Source organism: Centroberyx affinis, unplaced genomic scaffold, assembly GCF_046629955.1.
Source record: "Centroberyx affinis isolate AG114_WGS23_722 - 3 ecotype Tasmania unplaced genomic scaffold, CSIRO-AGI_Caff_v1 ptg004222l_1, whole genome shotgun sequence".
NCBI lineage: Eukaryota > Metazoa > Chordata > Actinopteri > Beryciformes > Berycidae > Centroberyx > Centroberyx affinis.
This window is the reverse complement of record NW_027281965.1, coordinates 97778-121795: the sequence shown is the minus strand read 5'-3', so window position 1 is coordinate 121795 and position 24018 is coordinate 97778. Positions and strand designations below refer to the sequence as shown.

Here is a 24018-nt window from a genome sequence, read left to right as displayed (position 1 = left end):
TAAAACATTTTTCCCTAAACCTCTGAGTTCCATGTTATTTCATGTTTACCCACATTCTGTTAACCCATCTGTTTTTTACACATAGTAGAAAACATTGGGCTCTAAATTAATTCTCAATCCTAACCTTAATAACCTAATAAAACCTTAACCGTAAGATGTTTCCAGAGACAGTATTTAACGTAAGGCTATATTTATACTGAGAAAGACAATCTGAAACTGATCCCTCATGTTAATTCATAGTCTTGGCGAGATGCAGGTCTGAAGGCATCTTGCTAAGCTATCATGTGGCCTGTCAAGGCTAGAGTCCAATCTAGATGTACAGTATATGTGCTAGAATTGCCCCAAAGATCCCAAAGAACCATGTCTGATGCTAACCAATGCTACAACAATTAGATCAATTAATAATAGAGATTCTTTATCTATGTGTTTCTGAGCTACATGTTCTAAGGAAGGTGTAATAAAATACCATAACAAACTCTTGTTGTGGGTTCATTGTGTTTTTGGTGGCATTGGACTGGAGTAACCAAGAGACAAACTTTTCAAATGCTGACCTACGTATTTCATGCTTTCCTGCCTAAGCATTTTCTTAAATTGATATCTGTATTTAACTGATTACTTTCTTAACTCTGTCTTTTTATGAGTCACCAACAGTTATCCACTTCATGGCACAGAAAACAGTTAGCATATGACAGTGGCAATGAAGGTAAACCGAGACAAAGATCCCAAAGTCAGACAATCTTTTCCAGTGAAGGTTCAATATTATTTGATAAAAGATCAACCATGGTTGTTATCTGTATCTAAATTGGTGAAGTATGGTTGTAGATGACACACTATGTGTAGAGGAGTGTGTGTTGGGCCAGTGAAGAGCAGAGAGGGCAATCACTTCATGGCCATCACAGTCACCTCACCGCTGGAGAGAGTGCCTGGAGGACAGAGACAGAAGAGGGGACATAACACAATAAAGAGGATGAATGGTTTATCTTTAAAAATATATTTGGATATTGCAAAACATTCTTGTACTCTGAGCTTTTTTTTTTAGGAGCTGCTAGGCACAGACACCATCCCGTCACCACATGATGAGATCATACCTCCTCAAGAACTGCTAAACTGCATAGATATGGACTCTTCTGCTGCTGACAACATGTCGCCACTTGCAATCACGGCATCTCCTGTTGACATCATGGTTCCTCCCAATGACATCACTCCTTCACCTGATCTCACGGTGCCATCAGAGCCAGAAGATGAGTTGAACTCAGAGCTACTAGACTGCAGTGACACAGTAGCTTCCCCTGCCTCTCCACCTGACACCATCATGTCTCCATCTGGCATCATGGGACCATCATAGCAAGATGATGAGGAGTGAAACTCAGAACTGCTAGACTGCATCGACATGGAAACTCCCTCTGCCTCTCCACCTGGCATCACAGCATCTCCCGATGACATAATTTCTCCACCTGATGTCATGGCACCTCCAGATGACACTTCTTCACCTGACATCAGGACAGCCCCAGAGCTAATGCTCAACTCAGAGCTGCTAGACAGCACTGATATGGATCCACCTCCTGATGACATCACGACAGCACCCTCATCAATCACCATGGCCTCACCAGACATGGTGCCCCCTTCTGATGACATAGCATCACCTGAAGACATCATAACGTCTCCGTCCTTCATAAAGTCCCCAGCTGCACCCGTTTCACCTCCTGATATCACCACGCTTTCCACAGAGCTGCTAAACTCTGTGTGACTAGATTTCATCATCATGCCTCCTTCCACCACACCTCCTCTGACAGGCATCCCTGCAGCTTCTGCTGATGACATCATGGCTGCTTCTGATGGAGAAAGATCAGACAGTCATTATCCATCCATATCATCATACTGGTAATAAACTCAGGCAGTCAGTCAACCTAAAACATTTAACAAAGATTCTTCATTCTATGGCCAGTCTTGATTGTTACTGCAGAACATTTTACATTGCACTTGGCTGAAAGGATAATTCCTGTTTTTAATCTGATATTGACTTGGAACAGTCTACAAACAAAATGAAAATCACAGGGGAAACCATGACATGTTTTATAATTCTTGGCCAAATCACCTTGAATCAATGCTTCTGTACTTAATGTTTTATTCTAAAGAAGGATGATTTTGCTTAAGATTTTGAATACATTACAGTTATCCTTATGTCTCCCAATGATGTAGCATTTATTGTCAATAATTTGCTGCCATTCCTGCCATTGCTATTCCAATGGAACCAAACCAAGTATTCCACTCAGGCCTGGTTTTTAGACTCTTCTCAGGTCAATGAACCATTTCATTAAATTTAATTTCATGAAAAAGGAATCATGCTTTAGTTTGGTTTCTGGGAAACTAACACAATAACACAACCTCAGAAAGAAAAACGCACAGTACAGTACAGTGCATCATGGGGGGGTCTCCACCAGGCATTGCACCTTTAGATGACATTACAGCTGCAGCAGCTCCACCTGATGGCATTATGGCTGATCCATCAGAGGAGGAAGAGGAGAAGGAAAACTTTGTAATGCTGGTTACCATACCTGCTTCCATCTTAGCTCCTGTGGTTGATATGTTTGCAGCCCCTCTTGATGTCGGCATAGGTGCACCTGCTGCACCAGTGGCACCTGCTGTATCACTAGAGCTGCTTGTGATGGTGACCGTCTTACTGGTTTTGATGACTGTGGATCCTCCCCCTGGTGTTGACATCACTGCAGCTCCTCTGGCACCACTTGATGACATCATGGCTGCTGCACTAGAGCTAGTGGATGAGGTGGAGATTTTTCTGGGTTTCATGATCAGTGAGGCCCCTGCTCTTCCCCCTGAAGCCATCATGGTGACTTCACCTCTTGGCATTGAGACCATGCCAGCTCCAACAACGGCAGCCCCCTCTAGCAGCTGCTTGTAGGTGTTGATCTCCATCTCAAGACGGCTTTTGATGTCCAGCAACCTCTGGTACTCCTGGCCCTGTTGTGTGACACCCTGGTGGACTGAGGACAGCTCTCCCTCCAGTCCAGCCACCAGGCCACTCATGCCTAGAAGGCGTTGCTGGTACTGGGCCTCCACTTCTGCAAGCCTGCCCTTCAGGTTCTCATTCTGGAGAAAGACAACAGGAGGGAGAGGATACAGAGAGTGAGCGAATAAAAATCTATATTGTTTAATTCATGTGTGAGTGCATTCTTGTGTGTGTGTGTGTGTATGTTTGCATTCCATATAAGTGCATATGTTTGTGGTGCAGCTCACCCCCATGAGGAGAGCTTCCAGCTCCATCTGTAGAACAAGTGAGTGTTTGCGTCCATCTGTCACTTCATGTGTCTCACTGACTTCTGTCTCAGCTAGCTGGGCTGACTCTACCTGCTTCATCTCCACCTGAGATACACAGGCACATATGCACACAAACACATACTCTGTTATATTGTCATAGTTAACACTGGCATGTGCATTATATTTGTGTTTTAAACTGACCTGTCTGATGTACCAGCCCTCGGCCTGGCGTCTGTTGTGTTCCACAACGGCCTCATATTCTGCTCTGATGTCAGCCAGAACCTGGGACAGATTGGCGCTCTCAGCTGCCTGTACGTTCACGTCAATGTGACCCATCAGGTTTCCACGTACAGATAATAGCTCCTGTTGAAGGAGTGAGGTTTGAGGGGAGACGGGGTGGAGGAAAAGTGGTGGAAAAACAGGCCGACATGTATCAATTTGTAATGATACCTTGAAACAAGTCAAGTGCTGCAATAAAATGAGAGAAAACAGCAAGTGATAGAAAGGTGTATCCATGTGTGAAAGAGGACATCTAAACATGGAGAGGGTTTGTAGTTTGGCACCTGTTGGTGATTTTTCTTCAGGGCCATGTACTCCTCTGTCAGAGACTGCAGGTCCTGCATCATCGCCTGATTGGCCAGGTCATAGTCTCGTTGCAAAGCCCGGAGTCCTGCGATGTCTCCCTCCACTGTCTGGCGCATTGATAGCTCCGTCTCCCACCTATCGCCAAAACGCACAGCGCTTATTTACACAGTAAATAAGTAAGTAAATAAGTAAGTAAGTAAGTTGTTTTTTTCTGTAGTCATTTGGTTTAATGAAAACATTTCGGTTACTTGTTTTTAAAGGGAGGACGTGACAGAATAACGTAAACACAGAGAAGTGATCAAACAAGTGTCCATATTTCAGCTTGATAGCTTTTTCGCACGGCTTATACACAGAGTTGCTTGAAAACAGCTGGTGAAGGTAGCCTAAATATTTCAGATTCAGGTTAAGGTGTTTTAACAATAAGATGCCTAGAAGTTTCACCAAACATACCTAAGTCGGAAGTCGTCCGCTGCCAGTTTGGCATTGTCAATCTCCAACGAAATGCGTGCGTGCTGAAGAATAACAGCCAGTAGCTGCAGAGAGAAAAAGACCGGCTTATTCAGTGTTTAGTGTTTTGTGTGATGTTTGTGTCTGTTGGGGAAGGTTTGGAAAAAAGGCAGCAGGGCTGAGACACTGCCTGGTCACAGTAGTCTGGTGCTGCCATACTTTTACGCATGGAGAGGCAATGGTTAGAGGACAGCTACTTGAGTTTAAGTTTTGAATGGTTGTTGGAGATAATTTTTTCATTTGCTTAGGAAGTAAATACTAAGTAAAAGTAAAATAACCGTACCTGTTGTCTGAGCGGTTTGATCTGTGCGTCAAACTTGGTCAAGTCGTGTGGAACGACCTTGTTGAAAGTGATGCTTCTCAACTGCTGCTCCAGCTCACGGTTGGTGGCCTCCAGCATCCGCACCTGCTCGATGTATGCAGCAAGACGGTCGTTCAAGGATCGCATGTGCATTTTCTCATTTCCCACAACGCAGAGAGACCCGTCGCCGCCCATCCCGGCGCTCCCACTGGCACCAGCTCCCGTCCTGAGCGCACTGCCTCCGCTGCGGGATCCCCCGAACCCAAACTGTGCACCGGCACCCACCCCGCCTCCAAATCCAATTCCGCTACCGAGGGAGCTCATGTGGATGGACGTGACACTGAACCCACCTCCTCCTGCGCCCGCCACCCCGAAGCCTTTCCCCAACCCGATCGAGCCCAAACCTCCAGCCCCCAATCCACCGGAGGAGGAGGCCGCTCTGCGGCTCCCCAGCCCGGAGAAGGAGCTGGCTGAGAACCGCTGTGTACCGATCAGAGTCATAACTATTATCACAACTGCCTGGCTAACTGAGAGGAAAAACTTTTCTTATTTCTGTAGCCACTGCTGTTGTTAAGGGACCGGTGTTGCGTCTATCCAGCTCAGTGGTGCGCGATGAGCTGGGAATATATAGAGAATTCGCTCGGTTCCCACGCCTTCGTCGAAATTTATTAACACCCCCTGCACACACACACACACACACGCACGCACGCACGCACGCACGCACACACTTCGCACGCGCGCGCGCATACATGTACAAACACACACGCACACTCCCTCGGGCATTTGTTCCAGGACTTTTTGACAGAGACAGTAAAGTAGGCTACCCAAGGGAAGGGCTCAGTAAACCATAAATTCTTTAACATTATACCACAGTCAAGGGAACACTAAATAGAAAATGAGTGTAAAGGCTAGCTGTAAACGTAATTGATTAGAATTACAGCACCAGAGACAGCTCAGACTAGGACTGACACTGTGCCTACTTCTGCGCACAAGGTGCTATAGCCATAGGATAAGATAAGATAAGATAAAATAAGATAAGACGTGTGACTGGTAGTATCCTCTCCCTCTCTTCTTGGAATCAGTTTTCCAATCTGATTGGAAAAGAGATGGAGATGGTACTACCTGTCGGAAATATTAATCTCAGCCAGTCATTGAATCTGAGTCTTAACATTTTATTTTTCTTCAAATAAGTGTTAAATTCTGCCATCGGAGTGAGATAGCCTATTTTCACTTGTTTCCAAAGCGAGTCTACTTGTTTCAGTTTTCTTCTGTGATGTAAGACCTATCTATCCTTTTCTTAATATTAGTGGAGTGATCTGCCTTATTCTGCCCGGTTTCTAGATATTGGCACTGGAAAATTCCTGAAACAAGTGGAAACAAGTGAAATGATCTCACCCTGCTGGCGGTTTTTCATTTGTTTTAACAAAAATACGATTTCAAGACTGACTATGAGACTGGATGACAGTTTTTGCAATGCAATTCTTTCTTTTTATCATTTTGAAGAGTGTGATCGAAATCCACCCAAGTGGACCCCCTCCCCCAAGCAATGAAGGCGTAGCTTTATGAGGATGGAGATGGGACTGAGAGACGACGGGAGGTTGAGCCTTTTTAAGTTCGAGGAGTTCAGAATGTTCTCTTCTTTGCTCTCACCTGTCGCCCAAGGGAACACAGAGAAATACAGGTCTTATCAAAACTGGATAGGGAGGAGAAAGGGGCAAGGATGCATGGGAAAACTTAACAGTGTTGGTAATAAAAGGAGCTTTGTCATGTAACATTTCAACTGATACTGGGAAAATTGGAAACATGCCAAGCCTTTTTTTTTTCCTTCTTTTTCATCTTGTCATTTCGTCTTTTTTTATGGTGTCAAGAAAATGGCAATCTCAGCAGTATTTCAGTCTGCAGGCATGGCTCAACCCTCTGTATATATCTGTATCCTGATCACTGCAGTTCCATCATACTCAGGTCCATACAAGAACGTTATGCAACAAGCCAAATTCCAATATGACAACCTTCAGTGTCATGATGGATGTGCCTCTATAAAAGTGTAGATGTCACTAAAATTCATAAGAAATGGTTGGTATCTCACTGCAGAAATTATGAAACGTTCCTGAGAGAAACAGGTCAGGTAGGTGGAGGAGGAAACCAGCAGAAACAGGACAATAGGGAGAGGGAGGGAGGCGGAGGCAGGGAGCGAGAATAAGATAGATCGAAAGAGAGAGAGACAGCTCAATCAGCCAAGTTTAATCCGGTCTGTCATTTCACACATGAAAGCTGGTCTGAAACACACCTATTTTATTCTGCCTACCGTACCATGAAGGCCACAACCCAGTTATGTCTTAATGTTAGCATGGCGTGATAGTTTCTTTACAGTTGCTTACTCTTGTCATCCTCTTCAGTGTACAAAAGTTGCTTAATTGGCATCTAATGCTCATATACCCACTGCCCACACAGCCTTATGAAACCACAAATTTTCACTGCAATATCATAGTGAAATAAGATTTTACCACATAAATAACCATTCATGCTGTAGTGATCCTTCTCTGACAATCACAGATATATTTACAGGTCTTTGACTCGCTCCTAAAAACATTTTTACTCTCCTCTATTCACAGAACACTCCTTTATATGGGTATGGCTATCTTTCATTTTGAAAAACAAATGTGCTTTGATCCATCTACTGACAGTTGTTTGTAGAATTAAACTTGAAAACTGTACAAAAGAAAAGTCCTGCCAGTCACTCTGACATGAGAAGGCATTTACAGGTTTGTTTTCTCTGTTGTTTGGCTTAAGGTATAAAACAGATACCATGGTGTTCGGCAAAGACTTCAGTCCAACATTGTCATGTGAAGAACCAGTGGCTTTTGGAACAAATTCTTCTTATTCTTTGTGAAAGTCAGTGTTTTTCAGTAAATACAACTTATTACGCAAAGTTTCCCTTTCTTCTTACAGAAAAAAACCCAGTAATTCTACATTTCAAACAATGAAATTATAAGTAATAAGACCGTATTACAATTATGAGTAACCACTCATTGTGCAATTAAATTAACGTTTTCCAAAACGTTGCACGGTGTCCTCTGGATGTGACATGTCTCAGGGCTCGTTTTAGGGAAGAAGTTTGTGTTGTACCATTTTCATGCACATGAAGGCGAGTACAAATAACTCTTTGAGTATTAAGTATTTCTAGTAAAATTCAAGGGCAAGAGAGGTAACCTGTGTGTGTGTGTGTACACACCTGTGCACATGCATATGCTCATATGTGTGCATATGAATAACTGCATGTTTTTTATGTTTGAATATAGCTTTCACTATAAGAACTTGGTGATTTTAGTGTTATCTTACATCATTCTGTTATGATGTCGTATGTGATGGTACGTTTTCCTCACTTGGACACAGCAGCCTTCTTAGTAATGCTTGCTCTCCTGCTTCCTCCTCCTCCTCCTCCTCCATACCAAAGGTGGCTAGGGATGGTGAAGGCATCCACACTCATGCCCATGGTTTTAGAGGGGATGGCGCTGAACTGCTTCCTGTCTGAACTGTATTTGTAGATGGACTCCACCTGGGCGGAGCTTATTGTCCGCGGGCCCATGCCAGCCAATCGTACGAGCTCCTGGGTGTCGGGGTTCATGGTGTACACGCCCCGGAACTGGCAGCTGGCATCACGGAACAGGATGAGGAAGTGGTTGGCAGGACTCTTCTCCATCTCCTGAGGGTGGAAGAAGGTAGGGAAGGAGAGTAAGAGAAAGGAGAGGGAGTTGTTCATCTTGACCAAGCATTTTAGTCTGCATCTGCTTGTATGTGAGCCACGGTGTGCATCTAATTGTACGATATTCATATGTGAACAAGCAACCTAGCACAGTGCTTAAAAAAGCACAAAGTATAACAACAGGATTTGATTGACCAGTGTCGTGAATTTTACCAAAAAGGTATCTAAGAACTGCATCCTCTACCTCAACTATCTTGTTCTTTTGTGTCTCGTTGACCTTGCCAGCCAGACAACAGCGAGAGAGAGCATTGTGAATGATGAATTTGTTGGACTTGAAGCTTGGCTCCTTGAAGAGTTTTGGACCTGCAAATGCAAACAGACACACACCATACTACTATTTACACACATACAAGTGTATGCATACAAATATAAACACTGTGACGTTAAATACTGGTAGTCAAGAACTGAGAGATATGCTGTGTAGTACCGGTGTATTCTGGGACAGGCGAGGTGCCGTTGGAACCAGTCTCCCAGTCCTTATCTCCATTCTGATTGGTCAGTCTGCTGGGTGACATACATCGCAAAGGTGAAGCAGGATGGCTGTTGGAGAGACGTCAAACAATGAGTAGAGCCCACTCAGTCTTACCTGTATTGTTTGGATCCCTTGTACTATCCAGAACTTACTGATGTGTTTTAATGACTTGTGTAATATCAATGTGAACTGCCCTGTTCACATACTTGAACCCTGGAAGCAATTCAGCCATTCACAGGAGGTGTTCAAGTTCTAAATACACCTAACCTGTTTCGGCCCAGAGTCAAAGAAGGAGAGAGAGAGCGAGAGAGAGAGAGAGAGAGAGAGAGAGCGAGAGAGAGATTTTCAGCCCTGAGGAAGAACCTGACAGGTCTCAAATTAATTGTTTTTTCTTCTCCGGTAATTGTGAGTTGAGCTGGAAGCATATTTGTACCCTGGCTGCTAGTCAAGCATATATGAATACATGAGTGAGCTGGAGCAAAGACAAGGAGGGAGAGACAGAAAGTGTGTGCATGTGCATCTACAGTATGTGACAGCACATTTTGTTTTGTGATTGATTGTTGATTAGTTAGATTTAGGTAGGTTTGTTCTTTGTAAAGTCCTTTGAGACATGCTTTTGTGATGAAGGGCTATATAAATAAACTTGACTTGGCTTAACACAACTTAAAGGCAGAGGTCAGAAGAAAAAATGTATGAACGAGAGGAAAGAGGCAAAGAAATGACAAAGGGAGAAAGAGGAGCGTACCTGGGGGGTTTCTTAGTGGGGTTACTTCCTGGTTCATCAGCCATGGCTGCCAGGTTGAGGGAGGAGTGAGAGTAGACCTTAGTCAACTTAGAGCCTTGACAGAGAGAGAGAGAGAAGAAACAAAGGAAGACAGCTGTGAGAAGAACAACCTGCAGAAACTTTTAGTCTATAGTGTTGTCAGTTGAATCATCAACCAATACTCTATTTGACACCGTAAATAATGCAATGGTCAATAATTCTCTGTTTCTCTTTCTACATTACCTGCAGTTCCCTTGGCCGGGCTCTGGGACAGCTGTGACTCCTCCCTGGTCATGCTGCGGGGCCGTGAGCGAGTCTTCTTGACGGAAGCTCGTGCTGGATTGGCTGGTTTCTGCCGCAGCACTTTGTCCAGGTCAGCCATGATCCTGAGCTGTTGCCGCCGCGTGTACTCCTCTCGTGTGAAATCTCCACGGCGAGCGGGCGTAGCAGGAGGGGTGGGGGAGGGGGAGGGGGTGCCAGCTGGAGGCGTGTGAGAGGGAGACCCCCTTCTGTCTTCTGAGGAGGTTGGTCTGAGGATGGGAGACATTAAGGTTGCTTTGACATGGGCTCAATTTAGCTTTTAATGTTTGAGCTGACAAATGTACACATTCAAACACTGAAAAGTTTGATTCAAGCTGCTAAGAACAGCTTTAAGCATGCACTTTATGTATGTGAGTGTGTGTGCAGGTGCATGCATGCACGTATGTGATTGTGTTACCTGTTTTCCCTGTCTTGCTCATGCCACTGTTTCCTCCTCCTCAGCTCCTCGCTTCTCTTCTGCTGTCTCTCCAACAACAATGCTCTACGCTGGGCCATCTCCCCATCACTATGTACCTCACCCTACAAACACACACAGACACATCATAATTGTATTGTACAGACATAACTGTCACAAGATTTATGTACATGCATAACAAGCTTTCCCTTCTACTCACCTTAAAGAAGAATCCTATTCCTCCTCTTTTCCCCAGCTCACTCTGTTCTCCACTTGGTTCCAAAGCTTCTGTCTGTCTTGTCTGTTCTTCTTTGGATTCTGTTTGCTGTTCTGATGACTCCGTGGCTTCTGCTGCCAGATCCAGCTGCTCTGTGGGATCCGCAGGTTCTCCAGCCAGTTCTCTAGCGCGTTCCATGGCAGATTCTGTTTGGTCACTCATAGAATCCGAGGAAAACTCATGCCCCTCATCTGTTAGTTCATCACTGGCCCCCTCTGGCCCTCCCATGGATGACAGTGACACCTCAATCAGGCTGCAACGCTTCTCTGCAACTCCTCCTCTCCCTCCTTCCCCTGCTGCATTGTACGCTGCTGAAAGTGATAGAGTCTCGCTCTCAAATGAACACTCCGAAGGAGCGCCTGAGCTGCTGCCGCCGGCAGCACCAGGACGCTCTCTTCTGAGCTGGGGCAAGGCTGCCTGGCTTCCCACTACCTCCCCATCCTCCTGCTCCAGCTCCAGGCTGAACTGGGTGGGAGTCTCACTAGATCCTGTTTCTGAGGTACTCTCCTCAGGCTGTGGCTGTTGGGCAGGCTGGGGAGACTCCTGGGGAGTGCGGGGCCCACCAATGCGGAAGGAAGAGGTGGTCTGCACTTGACACTTGCTGGGCGACACGCGGCGCAGGTGGGGGAGGGTGTCCACATTCTGGGGTGGCGTTAAGACACGGGTGAGCGGGGGGAACTTGAGCTCGGAGGGCCGTGGATGAGGCTGGTGAGGGGGACGTGAGTGGTGTTTGGGGCTGCGGGGAGTGGAGGAGGAATGGATCTTAGTGCGGGGGGCGGGGCAGGAGGAAGAGATGACATTTTTGGGGGAAGTGGAGGAGGTGTGCATGAGAGAACGCCGTGAGGGGGAGGTGGCAGAGGAGGTGGCAGCAGGAATGACCCAAGCTTTAGTGGTGCTCCTGGTAGAAGCCTTAGTCGGGGTCCGTGGTGGTGTTTTGGTGGGGGTGCGGGGAGGGGTGTTGGGAGGTGTTCTGGGGTTGCTTTTAGGTGTTGATTTTGGCATGGTTTTGGGTGTATTTTTGGGTGTAGTTCTCTGTTTGCCCATGAGTTGCTGTTGCTGTTCAGTCAGTTTCTGCATGTCCTTCTGCAGTGACTGGAGAGCTTCACTCAGTTTCTGCACCACTTCATTATACTCCATTAGGGCCTCACCTCCTTTCTCTTTCTCTCCTCCTTTCTCTTTCTCTGTCCCTTTCTTACTTTCAACAGAGAACGTGACCTGCTTCTCGAGTCGAGGTGGAGGGTGGACATTTCCTTCAGTTGGCCTCTCTTTCTCCCTCTCTCCCTCTCTTTCTTTATCCTTCTTTTCTGTCTCCTCCTTCTCCTCCTCCTGTTTCAGCTGCTCCTCCATGCGAGTGAGGCGCTCCTCCAGAGTTATATTATCCTCCTCTGCTCCTTCCCCTCCTCCCTCTCCTTGCTCTCTCTTCAGCTGAAGGAAGGCGGTTTTTCCCAGCCTCTGTCTGTGCTTGGAAAAGATGGCTTCAATACGTCTTTTCTGGGCTTCAATGCTTTTGCGTTTTTCCTCCAGACGAGCGCCCAACTCCCAGGCCTCAGAGCCTGGCTCCGGGGCTCTGGGACCTGGGCTGTCCTGGCGGCCAGGCCCCCCTGCTGGGGTGGAGGGTGTATGCGGGGTTCCTGGGGTGGTTGGGGTCGGGGTACAGGCCGACTCCTCTCCTGGAGCAGGGGGCTGTCTTCTTCTGTTGTCTCGTCGCTCAGCAAAACTGGTCATGCGTGGACTGTTGCTGGTGCTGTGGTTACCTTGGTGGCCATTACTGGGTCGAAGATTACCGGGAGTGTTTCTAGGAATATCGTCTGATGCTTCAGAGGAGTCGACACTGCCATCTCGTAGCACAGAGTCATCGTCACGTGACATATCGGAGGTCCGCCTGGATCTCTCCCTCTTCTCTCCCCTTCCTTGCCTCTCAGTGTCACCCAATTCTCCTCCAACAGGCCGGTAGAAGATTCCAGAGCGGCAGGGGGCAGAGCTACTGAGCTTGGCAGAATCACCCTCAGGAGAGTGCAGGAAGAAGCCAGCAGGGGCTCCTTCTGGACGCAACCTGGGCTCTGGCCTTCCTCCCACCCCTCCTCTTCCTCCCCTTCCACCTTTCTCTGCTGTCTTTCCCTTCCTTCCATCTTTGCCTCCAGGAGTGTGGACGGCCTGCAGTGCCTCCTCGATGGTTGGCAGCTCTCCCAGTGGAGGTGTGTGCGAGTGTGTGTGAGGTCCCCAGGAAGAGCGCTGTGAGGGGGCAGAAGCGCTGACCAGGTGGCTGAGGTCTTCTGGGGGGCTGTACGGGACACAAACCATCCCTGATGATGTCATTGGTGATGTCATCGCAGGGATTCCAGTGGTCAGGCTGTCAGTGCTGACAGAGCGCAGGACAGAATCTATAGGGTTTCCCATGACAATGTCAACGTCACTGTCCAGCCCAAACGGTATGCTGAAAGTCACCGCTGAGAGAGGACGACTAGAGAGAGGTGGATGCACAGATTGATGAATGGATGGAAGAGCAGATGGATGGGTTGTACAAGACAAGTCATGAAAAGGGAGAGAAGTGAGAAGATCAAAAAAAATATATATATAAAATGATAAAATGTGAAAGCAATAAAACATTTTCTAAACAAAGCACATTAAAAAAATCAGCGTAGCTACCTGATTTGTTTCTTGGTCCAGGTTTTGCTTTCTGGAAGGGCAGATAAAAAAATAAAAAATAAGTCTATGCCAATTACAATCCAAGAAACATATTTCTAAACACTCCCTATTTCTTACCAGGTGACACTGGGGAGGAGATGGGCACAAAGGGCTGTTTGAAGATGAAGGAGGGAGAACCACTGGAACAGAACAACACAGTAAAATGTTGGTGGTGTTCATTCATCATTATCAAAGCAAACGTAAAATGTGTGTTTCAGTTATGTTTCAGTTTGTGTGTGTGTAGTAGTGGTGGGATGCTGGTACCTGTTGCTATTCCCACTGACAGGACTTGTGCAATCCAACAACCCTGAGGCATCTGAAACACACAGAAGCACTGTCATATCAATGTCTAATCATCAATGTGATACCCATATGTCAAACACTCAAATAGCCAATGTAACAATATTAAAGGAATGTTTTTAATGTGTCTAAAGTAACAGACCTGTGAGGTCGAGTGGTTGCATGGGCTGGACAAAGTCAGGCTTCTGAATCTCAAACCACTCCAGCAGCTCAGCTATGAAACTCATGATGTTCACCTGAGGAAAAGAACACAGGTTACTGTGGAGGCAGCTCACACATGTGAACACACTTCAGACACAGAATCAGCAAATTGTCTTGGTGACTTTGGTTCCGGAGACATCCTGGCAACTCACAAAGTGTCAGTACAGTAGCACGTGTCAGAAGGACATCATACGCAGTGCAAAGGGCACACAATGGACACTGGACTGTAAACACATTCAACACTTGTACACATGCTGCCTGCTTTCCCCCACATACACCTCTCTGGCTCCTCACAAAAAACATACTGATCTTAGTATATCGATTACTGTGGAAATGTGAAAGGTGGGTGCCTACATGCAGAGCTGGTGGAGCGTAGAGCAGGTCCTCCACAGCCAGGGGGCAGCAGCTCTGCAGACTGTTCTCACAAAACTCTGTGATCAACTGCAGGTTGTACAGGCTGTCCGCCACTGACATGGTGTCCTTCAGACACACGTCTGGGAGAGGCAGGGCAGTAGGGTCAGGGTTGAGAGGAACAAAGTATTCAGTTATAGGGATGCACAAATGTGTGTGCAGCGTGCGTGTCAGAGAGTAGCCATTATGTTTTGAATAAGTAAAACCTAGTTCATTTTAATCCCTTGGGAATATGGGTTATTTCCTTTGAAAGGCTTTGAAAAATGAAATTCATTGAACTGCAGACCAAAGCTTATTCAAAATATGGAACATGCTTTGCATACACATTCAAAAATACCCTGCATAGTCTCATTTACAGCTGAAATGTTTGTACGGATGTACTAATAAGGAAATTCAGAAAAACGGCTCAAAACTCAGTGAATAGAAGATATTTTCAAATTGATGCTTTTTTTAAAAATTAATTACGCCTATGTGGTGGACTGGAGGATGACTTTTATCTAGCTTCCACCATTCAAGCTGTTTAGTATCTCACAAGATAAGTCAAACTTAAACATTTCAAATATCTGAAACCATTTTCAAATGTACAGCTCTGGAAAAAATTAAGAGACCACTGCAAAATTATCAGTTTCTCTGGTTTTACTATTGATAGGTATGTGTTTGAGTAAAATGAGTAAAGTGAACATTTTTGTTTTATTCTATAAACTACTGACAACATTTCTCTCAAATTCCAAATAAAAATATTGTCATTTAGAGCATTTATTTGCAGAAAATGACAAAAAAGATGCAGTGTTTTCAGACCTCGAATAATGCAAAGAAAACAAGTTCATATTCATTTTTAAACAACACAATACTAATGTTTTAACTTAGGAAGAGTTCAGAAGCAAAGAAGAGCCAGGCTGAGGTTTGCAAAAGACCATAAGGATTGGACCGTAGAGGACTGGAGTCAGGTCATCTTCTCTGATGAGTCCAATTTTCAGCTTTGCCCAACACCTGGTCGTCTAATGGCTAGACGGAGACCTGGAGAGGCCTACAAGCCACAGTGTCTCGCACCCACTGTGAAATTTGGTGGAGGATCAGTGATGATCCGGGGGTGCTTCAGCAAGGCTGGAATCGGGCAGATTTGTCTTTGTGAAGAACGCATGACTCAAGCCACGTACAAGGATGTCCTGGAAGAAAACTTGCTTCCTTCTGCTCTGACAATGTTCCCCAACTCTGAGGATTGGTTTTTCCAGCAGGACAATGCTCCATGCCACACAGCCAGGTCAATCAAGGTGTGGATGGAGGACCACCAGATCAAGACCCTGTCATGGCCAGCCCAAAATCCAGACCTGAACCCCATTGAAAACCTCTGGAATGTGATCAAGAGGAAAATGGATGTGAAAGACTGATGGAGAGCATGCCAAGACGCATGAAAGCTGTGATTGAAAATCAGGGTTATTCCACCAAATATTGATTTCTGAACTCTTCCTAAGTTAAAACATTAGTATTGTGTTGTTTAAAAATGAATATGAACTTGTTTTCTTTGCATTATTCGAGGTCTGATAACACTGCATCTTTTTTGTTATTTTGACCAGTTGTCATTTTCTGCAAATAAATGCTCTAAATGACAATATTTTTATTTGGAATTTGAGAGAAATGTTGTCAGTAGTATATAGAATAAAACAAAAATGTTCATTTTACTCAAACACATAGTATAGTAGTAAAACCAGAGAAACTGATAATTTTGCAGTGGTCTCTTAATTTTTTCCAGAGCTGTATTTTGTCAATTGTGCGTGTGCCTGTGTGTGTTTGCGTCTGTGAATGTGAATGTGAATGTGTGTGTACCCTCCAGAGGCAGCAAGCTGGGGCAGTAGTAGTGCAATGCAGCAGCTATAGCGCAGCCGTTAGACAGATCTTTGACCCCATAGACCAGAGGAAAAGTAGGAGTCAGCTTAGACTGCACCTTATCCTTCCTATAGCGGATCTAAAGAAGAAAGAGAGGAGAGGAGGAGGAGGAGAGAGAGAAGAAGAAAAAGAAGAAGAGAGTTGTGCATGGAGAAGCAGGAAAAAGGAACAGCAAGTGGGCGGTAAGGGGAAGAGCAGAGGGACAGGAGGAGAGGGGCAGACACAGAAAAAATTACAGATATGAAAATAGAAAAAAAGGCATAAGTATTTAATGTTGAGAGAGTTGTTACAGACATATAAGTGGCAAACAAAAGATCAAATCAGCCAGGATTGTCTCTCCTCCAGACAATACTGCTAAACAAAGAAATAACACCATCGACTCAAACTGTGAAGCCAGCCAACATCCAATAAAATTGCAAAGAGAATAAAACTAACAGAAACCAAGCACAAGACCAACAATGCCTCAATACACACACACACACACACACACACGCACAGACACTCACACCAGAAGGTGCAGTGCACAGCTAAAAAAAAAGGCATTGCAGTGAAAACAACAGATACAAAAACATGGGTAGAAAAATGTGAGTGGTAGTGGAATGGGGAAGATTGCCCTCTGGTGTCCATGCAGCAGAAACAGGCAGTGAAGGCACCTGGGCCTCAATCTCCAATCAACCACTTTTGATCGGGTAAAAACTACACAGTTAGATAAAAACTGCCAAAAGGGAAAGCAAGTGAATTCTATCAAAAACAAAAACCCTGATGCTATAACCCCCTTTAGCAATGGGCACACAAGAGCCAAAATACACCTAAGAGAATCCCATCAACACAAAACAACTGCTGCATGTCTAAGTGCATGAACTCTAACTAATGTCGAATGATGTTACGCAGCCCTGCTGCAGGAGGACCAAGATGTCGGTAAACACAGTACTGTAATTGAATCAACATCCAAGAGTTATGTCCAGTTGTATAATGCCTCCCATAGCATGGCTTTGTAACACAAACACCTCAAAGAAAAGCAATAAAATATAAATAAATATGGATAAGCAGTGTTAACAACTAAGGAGTTTTAACTGATCCATCCAACCTCGGGGTTGGAGTGGCAATTAGTTCGTAGTCTGTATGTCAGTCATTCCGCTGATTTGATTGACAGCGTGAGAAGAGGTGTGGCGATTCGTCAGTCTGTCTGTCAGTCAAGCATGTTGCTACGAGAGACAAGGAGGAGGAGGAGGGTGAGAGAAGAGTGGCTGTTATACATTACCACTGGCGGCTTATTCCCCGACTCCTTCAAACAAAAAGCGATAGCATGCTGGATGGGGGATGGCAGAGAGAGGGAGACAAGCATAAATGACAAGGGGGCCTGTCATCATGGGAACCGCCACACCACACAGTCACATGGCACTGCTCAGGGAGAAGAGAGCAACAGGGAAGGAGGAGAGAGGGGCGACAAATAAGGGGGCAGAGATACTGGAATAACAAACTCTAATAAAGTCATTTCACCACCCTTCACCGCTCCATGCCCTCCCTCCTCTCCATCATCTCCTTCTCCCCCTCAGCTCTGATAATTGGGCAGTTTGAGATGAAACTGAGACATAGATGACCGAATGTAATAGACCAAGGTCAAAAACCCAGTGTCAAAAACATTTTTACAGTATATTAGTGGCATCTCATCGGTCAGTTAAAAAGGTCAAGATTTTCTGAAAGATACTACTGTCCTACGCACTTCAGACACCTCAAATGGGACAGAGAAGAGGCATGTATAGCATTTCCAGCAGGCACAATAATGTCAGCCATTGCAGACAGACAGACAGACAGAGAGAGAGAGAGAGAGAGAGAGAGAGAGAGAGAGAGAGAGAGAGAGAGAGAGGGGGAGAGGGAGAGACAGAGAGAGAGAGGAAGAGAGAGAGAGAAAGGCAGAGACAAAGAGAAAAAAAAGAGAGAGAGACAGGGACAGAGAGACAGGAAGAAAGGACACTTACTGGGACTAGTTTCCAGTACCAACGGGTGGAGGGACACTGCCAGGCAGAAGCAAGGCATGAGGACGAAACAGGGGAAGAAGACAAAAAAAGCAGAGCAAGGTAGATGTTAGAAGCTTTAGCAACACAGCATTATAGTCTGTTGTAAAAATTTGCGTATGCGTGTGTGTGTGTGTGTGTGTGTGTGTGTGTGTGCATTTTCACCGTTTCCTGAGCAGGCTGCAGGTCTGTACAAGTCTGAGATTTGGGAGGCTCTTCCTCTTCTGTGCTTTCTCTCAACTTCTGGTTCAGCTGTATGCACACACAACCACAGTTAAACAAATGGCAGCCTTCCATTACTATCCAGCATTCATTGATCTTGAATGATGAAGGTTTTAGAATAACAGCGTCTCAGATAAACACTGTGGCGCTGTGCTCTCACCCTGTTGACCCAGAAGAGCAGAGCGTTCTCCCACGGAGCCCCGGCCCCCATCTGCTCCACCTCCACTGCCATCTTCACCCGGCCCACTGTCTCTTTGGCAGCCAGTGACATCAGTGCGTCAATCAGGGCTAGGTGGGCCTTCTACACCCATCACAACATAGGAAACAACTGTCACGGACGAGGGTAGCAGGGTAGTAGTTTGTTATTCAAAAAGGAGAGTGGACAGTCCACAAACATTGTTTTTAATTTACCCAGACATTTACCCAGTACATCATGGCAGATTTGATTTTGTATACAAACAAACTGGACAGATGGAATCTCAAAAAGAACAATAGAGGAACACACACACACTCTCACACACACACCCACACCCACGCACACACCGTCTTGATGGGGATGTGGCTGAGGTCCTCCTCGGTGACGTCTGCATCCTGGTCCTTGGGGGTGAAGCCCTTCTTAATGAGGAGCTGCAGCAGGGCTGAGTTGTTGGCGGGGGACCCCTGCGATGCGGGCAGGGAGACCCCGTGGGCCTGGGCTAACAGGGCCTGGGCTCGGCAGTAGAGCTCCGGGGAGAGCAGCAGCTTGGACACGGCCGGCTTGAGGTGCTCTTGTTCATACTGGTCCTTATAAAGTGGATCACGCAGCTCCACCGGAACATTCTCTGAACGGGGAGAGATGACGACACAGAGAGGTTTTTCAACGTGTAGAAAGGAGAGACGCACTGTGTTTATGAACAGAAAGAAGCACAGAATTAATATTTCAGTGGATGACACCAGCTGACTGAGTCTTCCTGAACATTGTCTACAAGGGGAGGGCACTCATTCAACAGTTCAAGGGCATTCTGTGTGCCGCATGTGAGGAGAGACAGACCCATGAAGGAGTCTATAGGGCAGATATAAGGGATACAGGAAGCAGAGAGGGGACAAACAAAAGGGAGTCAGCTTCCCTAAATTGTTCTCTTAAGGGAGGGGGGACAGACTGGTTCAACTGTAGAGACGTTCTTTATGAAAGCCCTGTCCCATGTGGCAGAGGTCACCCTGGCAAGAGCGTACAGCGCTACTATCTTCTGTTCTGGGAGAGAGACAGGGAAAACTAAGTGACTGCTGGGCAAACCCGAAAAAAAGTTTTTCCATAAAGGAAATTAGGTGACAATAAGTGACAACTTCTGCAGGGAGACTGAAGGAGAAGAGTGAATAAGTCCCTTCCAGAGATAATGTCATCATCTGCATGAGCAGCTCGGCTAGGTTATCCAGACAAGTGTGTGCGTGTGTGTGTGTGTGTGTGTGTGTGTGTGTGCCTGTGTGTGTGTGCAAGAAGCTCAGACCTATTACATACAACACACCATGGATGCTCTATGAGCGGGTCACTCCATAGACACAGAGGCAGAACACACACAAAAATACACACACACACACAGCTTCCCTGGCTGACCTATATTCCAACTCTGCAGTCTGTGGATGGCTGCTCAAGGAGTCAGGATAATCTTTGAGATTGGAGTGGAGTGGACTCTCCCACTCCCACAGAGAACGAGGGGGAATAGTTTTCCACTTCTCTCCGTTTCCTCTGCAGCCTCTGCTCCTACTCTCTAATCCCTCTCAGTAATTCCACCCATTCCTTTACTTCTCATCGGTCCATACACTGAAGACTCCAACTCCTTGTCGTTGCCACTTCTTCCTCCTCTCTGTACCTAATGTAGGCTTTCTTATGCAACCCGTTCTTCCCATCCTCTCCCCCTCTCCCTACATCTAAACACCTAATTTTCTCTGCAGTGCTCAAATCCAGCAAATGCTAAGGAGGGGAACAGTGGGGATGAAGAAGAGAGAGAAGAGAAGAGAAGAGAAGAGAAGAGAAGAGAAGAGAAGAGAATCATTTGCAGTAGCATTTGAGAGAAAAACCACAGTGAAATTTGAATGGAATTTCAAACAAACATCAGCTAAGCCAGATGCAAAGTGTGGAGAGCAGTCTAGAAAAATAAATGTAAACAATAGCTACTGAAAAAAAGAACACTAATATGATTCACATCTTTCAAATTAAGTCAATGTCATGCAGTGTAACACACACACCCCAGTGCAGTGTGACACACACTCATCACTCACAGTCAGAGTTATGAAAAGTGATCCACTCTGTACGGGGTTAAACCTTCACCTTTCGCACTCTGCAGAACTGCCGTCACTATGGGAACGGTAGAAGAGGAAACTGGCCATTCTGTCCCAATCAAAGCAGAGGCTGCGGGACTGGACTGCAGAGTAGGGACCAGCTAACCCATTTAGCATAATACTAACCTAATATGGTGGAAACAGAAACAGGCCAGTGGAGCTAAAACAGCACAGCCACACAGCAGAAAACACTGCTCGAGTGCTGCAGCTTGGTGGCATGTGGCTTTGTTTGTGTGGATTTTATGTGTATAATCAGGTGTTAGAAATCGCAGTAAATATCACAGTAACAAACAATACATGCAAGTAACAACGCATTATAATGACACTCACCGAAATCCCCATCACACACATACAAACACATGCACACACAAAACTTTGACACAGCCTGGAATGGGTGATAGAGAACAAGAACACAGAGACTGGCTAATCAAGTGAAATCTGAAGAGGGACAATAAAGCACACACGCACGCACGCACACACACACACACACACACACACACACACACACACACACACACACACACACGCACACACTTCACTTCCTATTGCTAAGATCACATAAAGACAAAGGGATCTCTATAAAATCACTTGGCAAAGTCAGACATGTTCTAAATAAGTGAGAGCAAGGAGGAAAAAAGTGTGTGTGTGTGTGTGTGTGTGTGTGTGTGTGTGTGTGTGTACATCACTGACTCTGTTTTTTGCAATGGGTCATCCTTTGGTCATGTCAGGTAACATAAAATCTCTGGAGTGTAGCTATAGCAGAAACCCATGTGTGACATTATTGCTATTTCCTTCCGGGCTTCCATTAAAATTCTATGAGGAACCCAGCTGACAGATAACAATGGAAACCCCCTGGTGAGATGTCTTCAGCTCATCTCTTTTCTCAACCTATTGACTGGTATAGGCTAGACAAAATGTAACAAGACTCTCTGTCCAAAGCTATCACTACAGAAACAAAACAAGGGCAATTACATAGAGATTAACTATGCAAGTTTACTACTGTGCTGTCATAGTCTGACATTTAGGCATATTAGGCAGGATAGCCTGATCATTACCACTGTGAGCGTATAGAGAGGGCTAATCATAGACTCAGATAAAAACGTGTCAGCTGTTCCCATACTGCTAAACATGCACATTCATTCGAAGTGTTATTTTGGACAGTGGAAAACGTTTTCTTAAGATGCGCTGTTGACAACAAACATCTTCAATTAATCCATTATATTTTGGCCACTCAAAACATATTTCGAATGAATGTCATTTCCATGCACGCATACATTTTATGTTATTTTTGTATATTTTGGAAATGTATTATGAAGTACCTGTGACGCACTGAAAAATGCATTGTCTTATCGACATACAGTACTATGCCACGCGTTAGGCTATATCACAGCGTGCGTAACACTGACACAAATATTATGCGGTCTATTGGCCCATTTACAGCCGGCCCACATAGTATAGGCTAGATATAGATGTACTAGGCCGTGTTGTCTTGCAAAAAGTATAGCATTGTTTCTTAAATTATATTAGTCTATTTACTGTTAAGTTGCCTTTACATATTTTGTCTGGTCAGCTTTATGATGGTAAACCCACTACAGGCCTATAGCCTAACCTGACAAAAGGCTTTGTTGCAATGCAGCGATGACAACCACCAGTTCCTTCCCTGCAACATGCACTATTATGAGGAAATTCTCAGTCCCTGACACTACTCATATTCATGTAATTGATCTTATAATTCCGCTTTAGGAATATGCTAAACTGCGTACAGTCTTAACCTGCACCGCCTGGGAGGGAGGGGAACTACAGTGAGCTATGTGGGGCAGCAGGGCAGCGGCTGTGAAGGATGGATGCTGGAGAGGAGGATGACGGAGGTTCCCTTCAACGCCAAACAAAACGAAAAAAACGCTGATTTAACTCAGAGCCCCCTATAGCATGATCAATTATTAAGCGCCCCACCCAAGCAGCGCGTCGCCCTTGGTTATGTGGGCAGCGCTTGTCTGCCTAGAAAAGCGGATGAAAGCGTCATCGGCTGAAGTCTACCTGCAGACCCGTAGGATTTTGCCAGCAGCCACCGGACGCTGGCGCAAATCTTGGCTCGGTTGAAATCGTACTGGTCCAGCGGTTTAATCTCCGGTACCGTGAACGTCTTCTTCATCGTGCTCGCATCCACCATGGCCGAGCTGTTCCGTACGAAGGACACGGAGACACCACCGCACCGGGTAAATGTGATGATGGAGGAGGAAGGAGGGAGGAGGGAAGGAGGGAGGGAGGAGAATGAGGAGGAGGAGGACTCAGCGGTGCAGCGGTGACATGCTGAACAACAAATGCGTGACAACTACAAGTTCAAAAACAAAGAGTGAAAATAGAAACAGACTGAATCCAAAACAATAACGTAGCCTACAATGATAAAATATGTCACTTTTACAGTCAATTGTTGACACGCCTTCCACACCCCCCGCCCCCGTGAACGTCACATCTCGGCCACCGGGGCATCACAGAAAATTTCACCTTTACTTGAAAGGGTTGGGCCCATCCATGAATTGAATTGAGAATGCACGGTAAATTCTAATTCAATAGGCCTACCTGGAGTTGGAATTGGAATAAGGAAACAGAATTGGAGTTGAATTGGAATGACAGGAACATAATTGATTTCTATTAAATTCCCTGAAATTCCACTTTTGTGAAAGGCTGTCTTGACTTGCTAAACATTATAAATCAAACATTCTGAATCAAATAAAAGACAGCTAAACAAATAAAATACATTCAATCATAATATATGTATTACGATTACATGTTGTGCATTAAATACCACCTGAAACCTAACACTTGATAACATAATATTCAGTATAAGTTATGTATTATCAATACTGAATAGGATTATCTATTACATTACACATAGTGTTAAATAATATAACACTACATATAATCTGTAGTAAGAAAAAACAAAAAAAAACATGGAATTTCACAGAATTTCATTGAATTAAATTATACTTCCTGAAATTCCAGTTCAATTCCAATTGTTTCCTGCAGATTTTTTTCAAATTCCATTTCCTTGATGAGTTCATTCATAAATTGACCCCGACCCTGTTACTTAGCAGGTTCATGTGCACACGCCGATATTTCCGACAGCACATGAAGGTAGCAGTAGACTAAAGAGGAAACAGGCCTGCTAAATGGCATGACATGGCTTATCTCTCTGCTCCCTTTCACTAACGGCCTTGGCAGTTGTTAAATGCCATGGGGATCAACTGATTCACTGTTTTAGTCTGAGAGCCCTTGACAGAATTACCACCGATTTGGATCTCCATATAGGCTGGGGTGGGAAAAA

At 45.3% G+C, this 24018-nt stretch overlaps 2 protein-coding genes across 2 annotated transcripts; both read right to left on the bottom strand.

Annotated features, from left to right (window-relative positions):
• Window positions 1-1460: 1460 nt before the first annotated feature.
• Window positions 1461-5014, bottom strand: LOC139664312 (keratin, type I cytoskeletal 19). The gene is made up of 8 exons (XM_071543101.1): window positions 4652-5014; window positions 4312-4394; window positions 3840-3996; window positions 3478-3639; window positions 3256-3381; window positions 2556-3108; window positions 1597-1832; window positions 1461-1490 (listed from the first exon to the last, which is right to left on the bottom strand). The coding sequence occupies exons 1-8, from the start codon at window positions 4991-4993 to the stop codon at window positions 1461-1463; spliced, it is 1689 nt and encodes a 562-aa protein (XP_071399202.1). The 5' UTR covers window positions 4994-5014.
• A 1906-nt stretch (window positions 5015-6920) lies between these two features.
• On the bottom strand, window positions 6921-22863 carry LOC139664310 (calmodulin-regulated spectrin-associated protein 3). The gene is made up of 19 exons (XM_071543100.1): window positions 22731-22863; window positions 18921-19198; window positions 18538-18678; window positions 18321-18407; window positions 18120-18155; window positions 17402-17449; window positions 16081-16219; window positions 14200-14339; window positions 13787-13880; window positions 13609-13660; window positions 13423-13484; window positions 13306-13336; window positions 10603-13120; window positions 10386-10507; window positions 9911-10197; window positions 9650-9743; window positions 8860-8972; window positions 8617-8735; window positions 6921-8372 (listed from the first exon to the last, which is right to left on the bottom strand). The coding sequence occupies exons 1-19, from the start codon at window positions 22861-22863 to the stop codon at window positions 8049-8051; spliced, it is 4818 nt and encodes a 1605-aa protein (XP_071399201.1). The 3' UTR covers window positions 6921-8048.
• Window positions 22864-24018: the final 1155 nt, after the last annotated feature.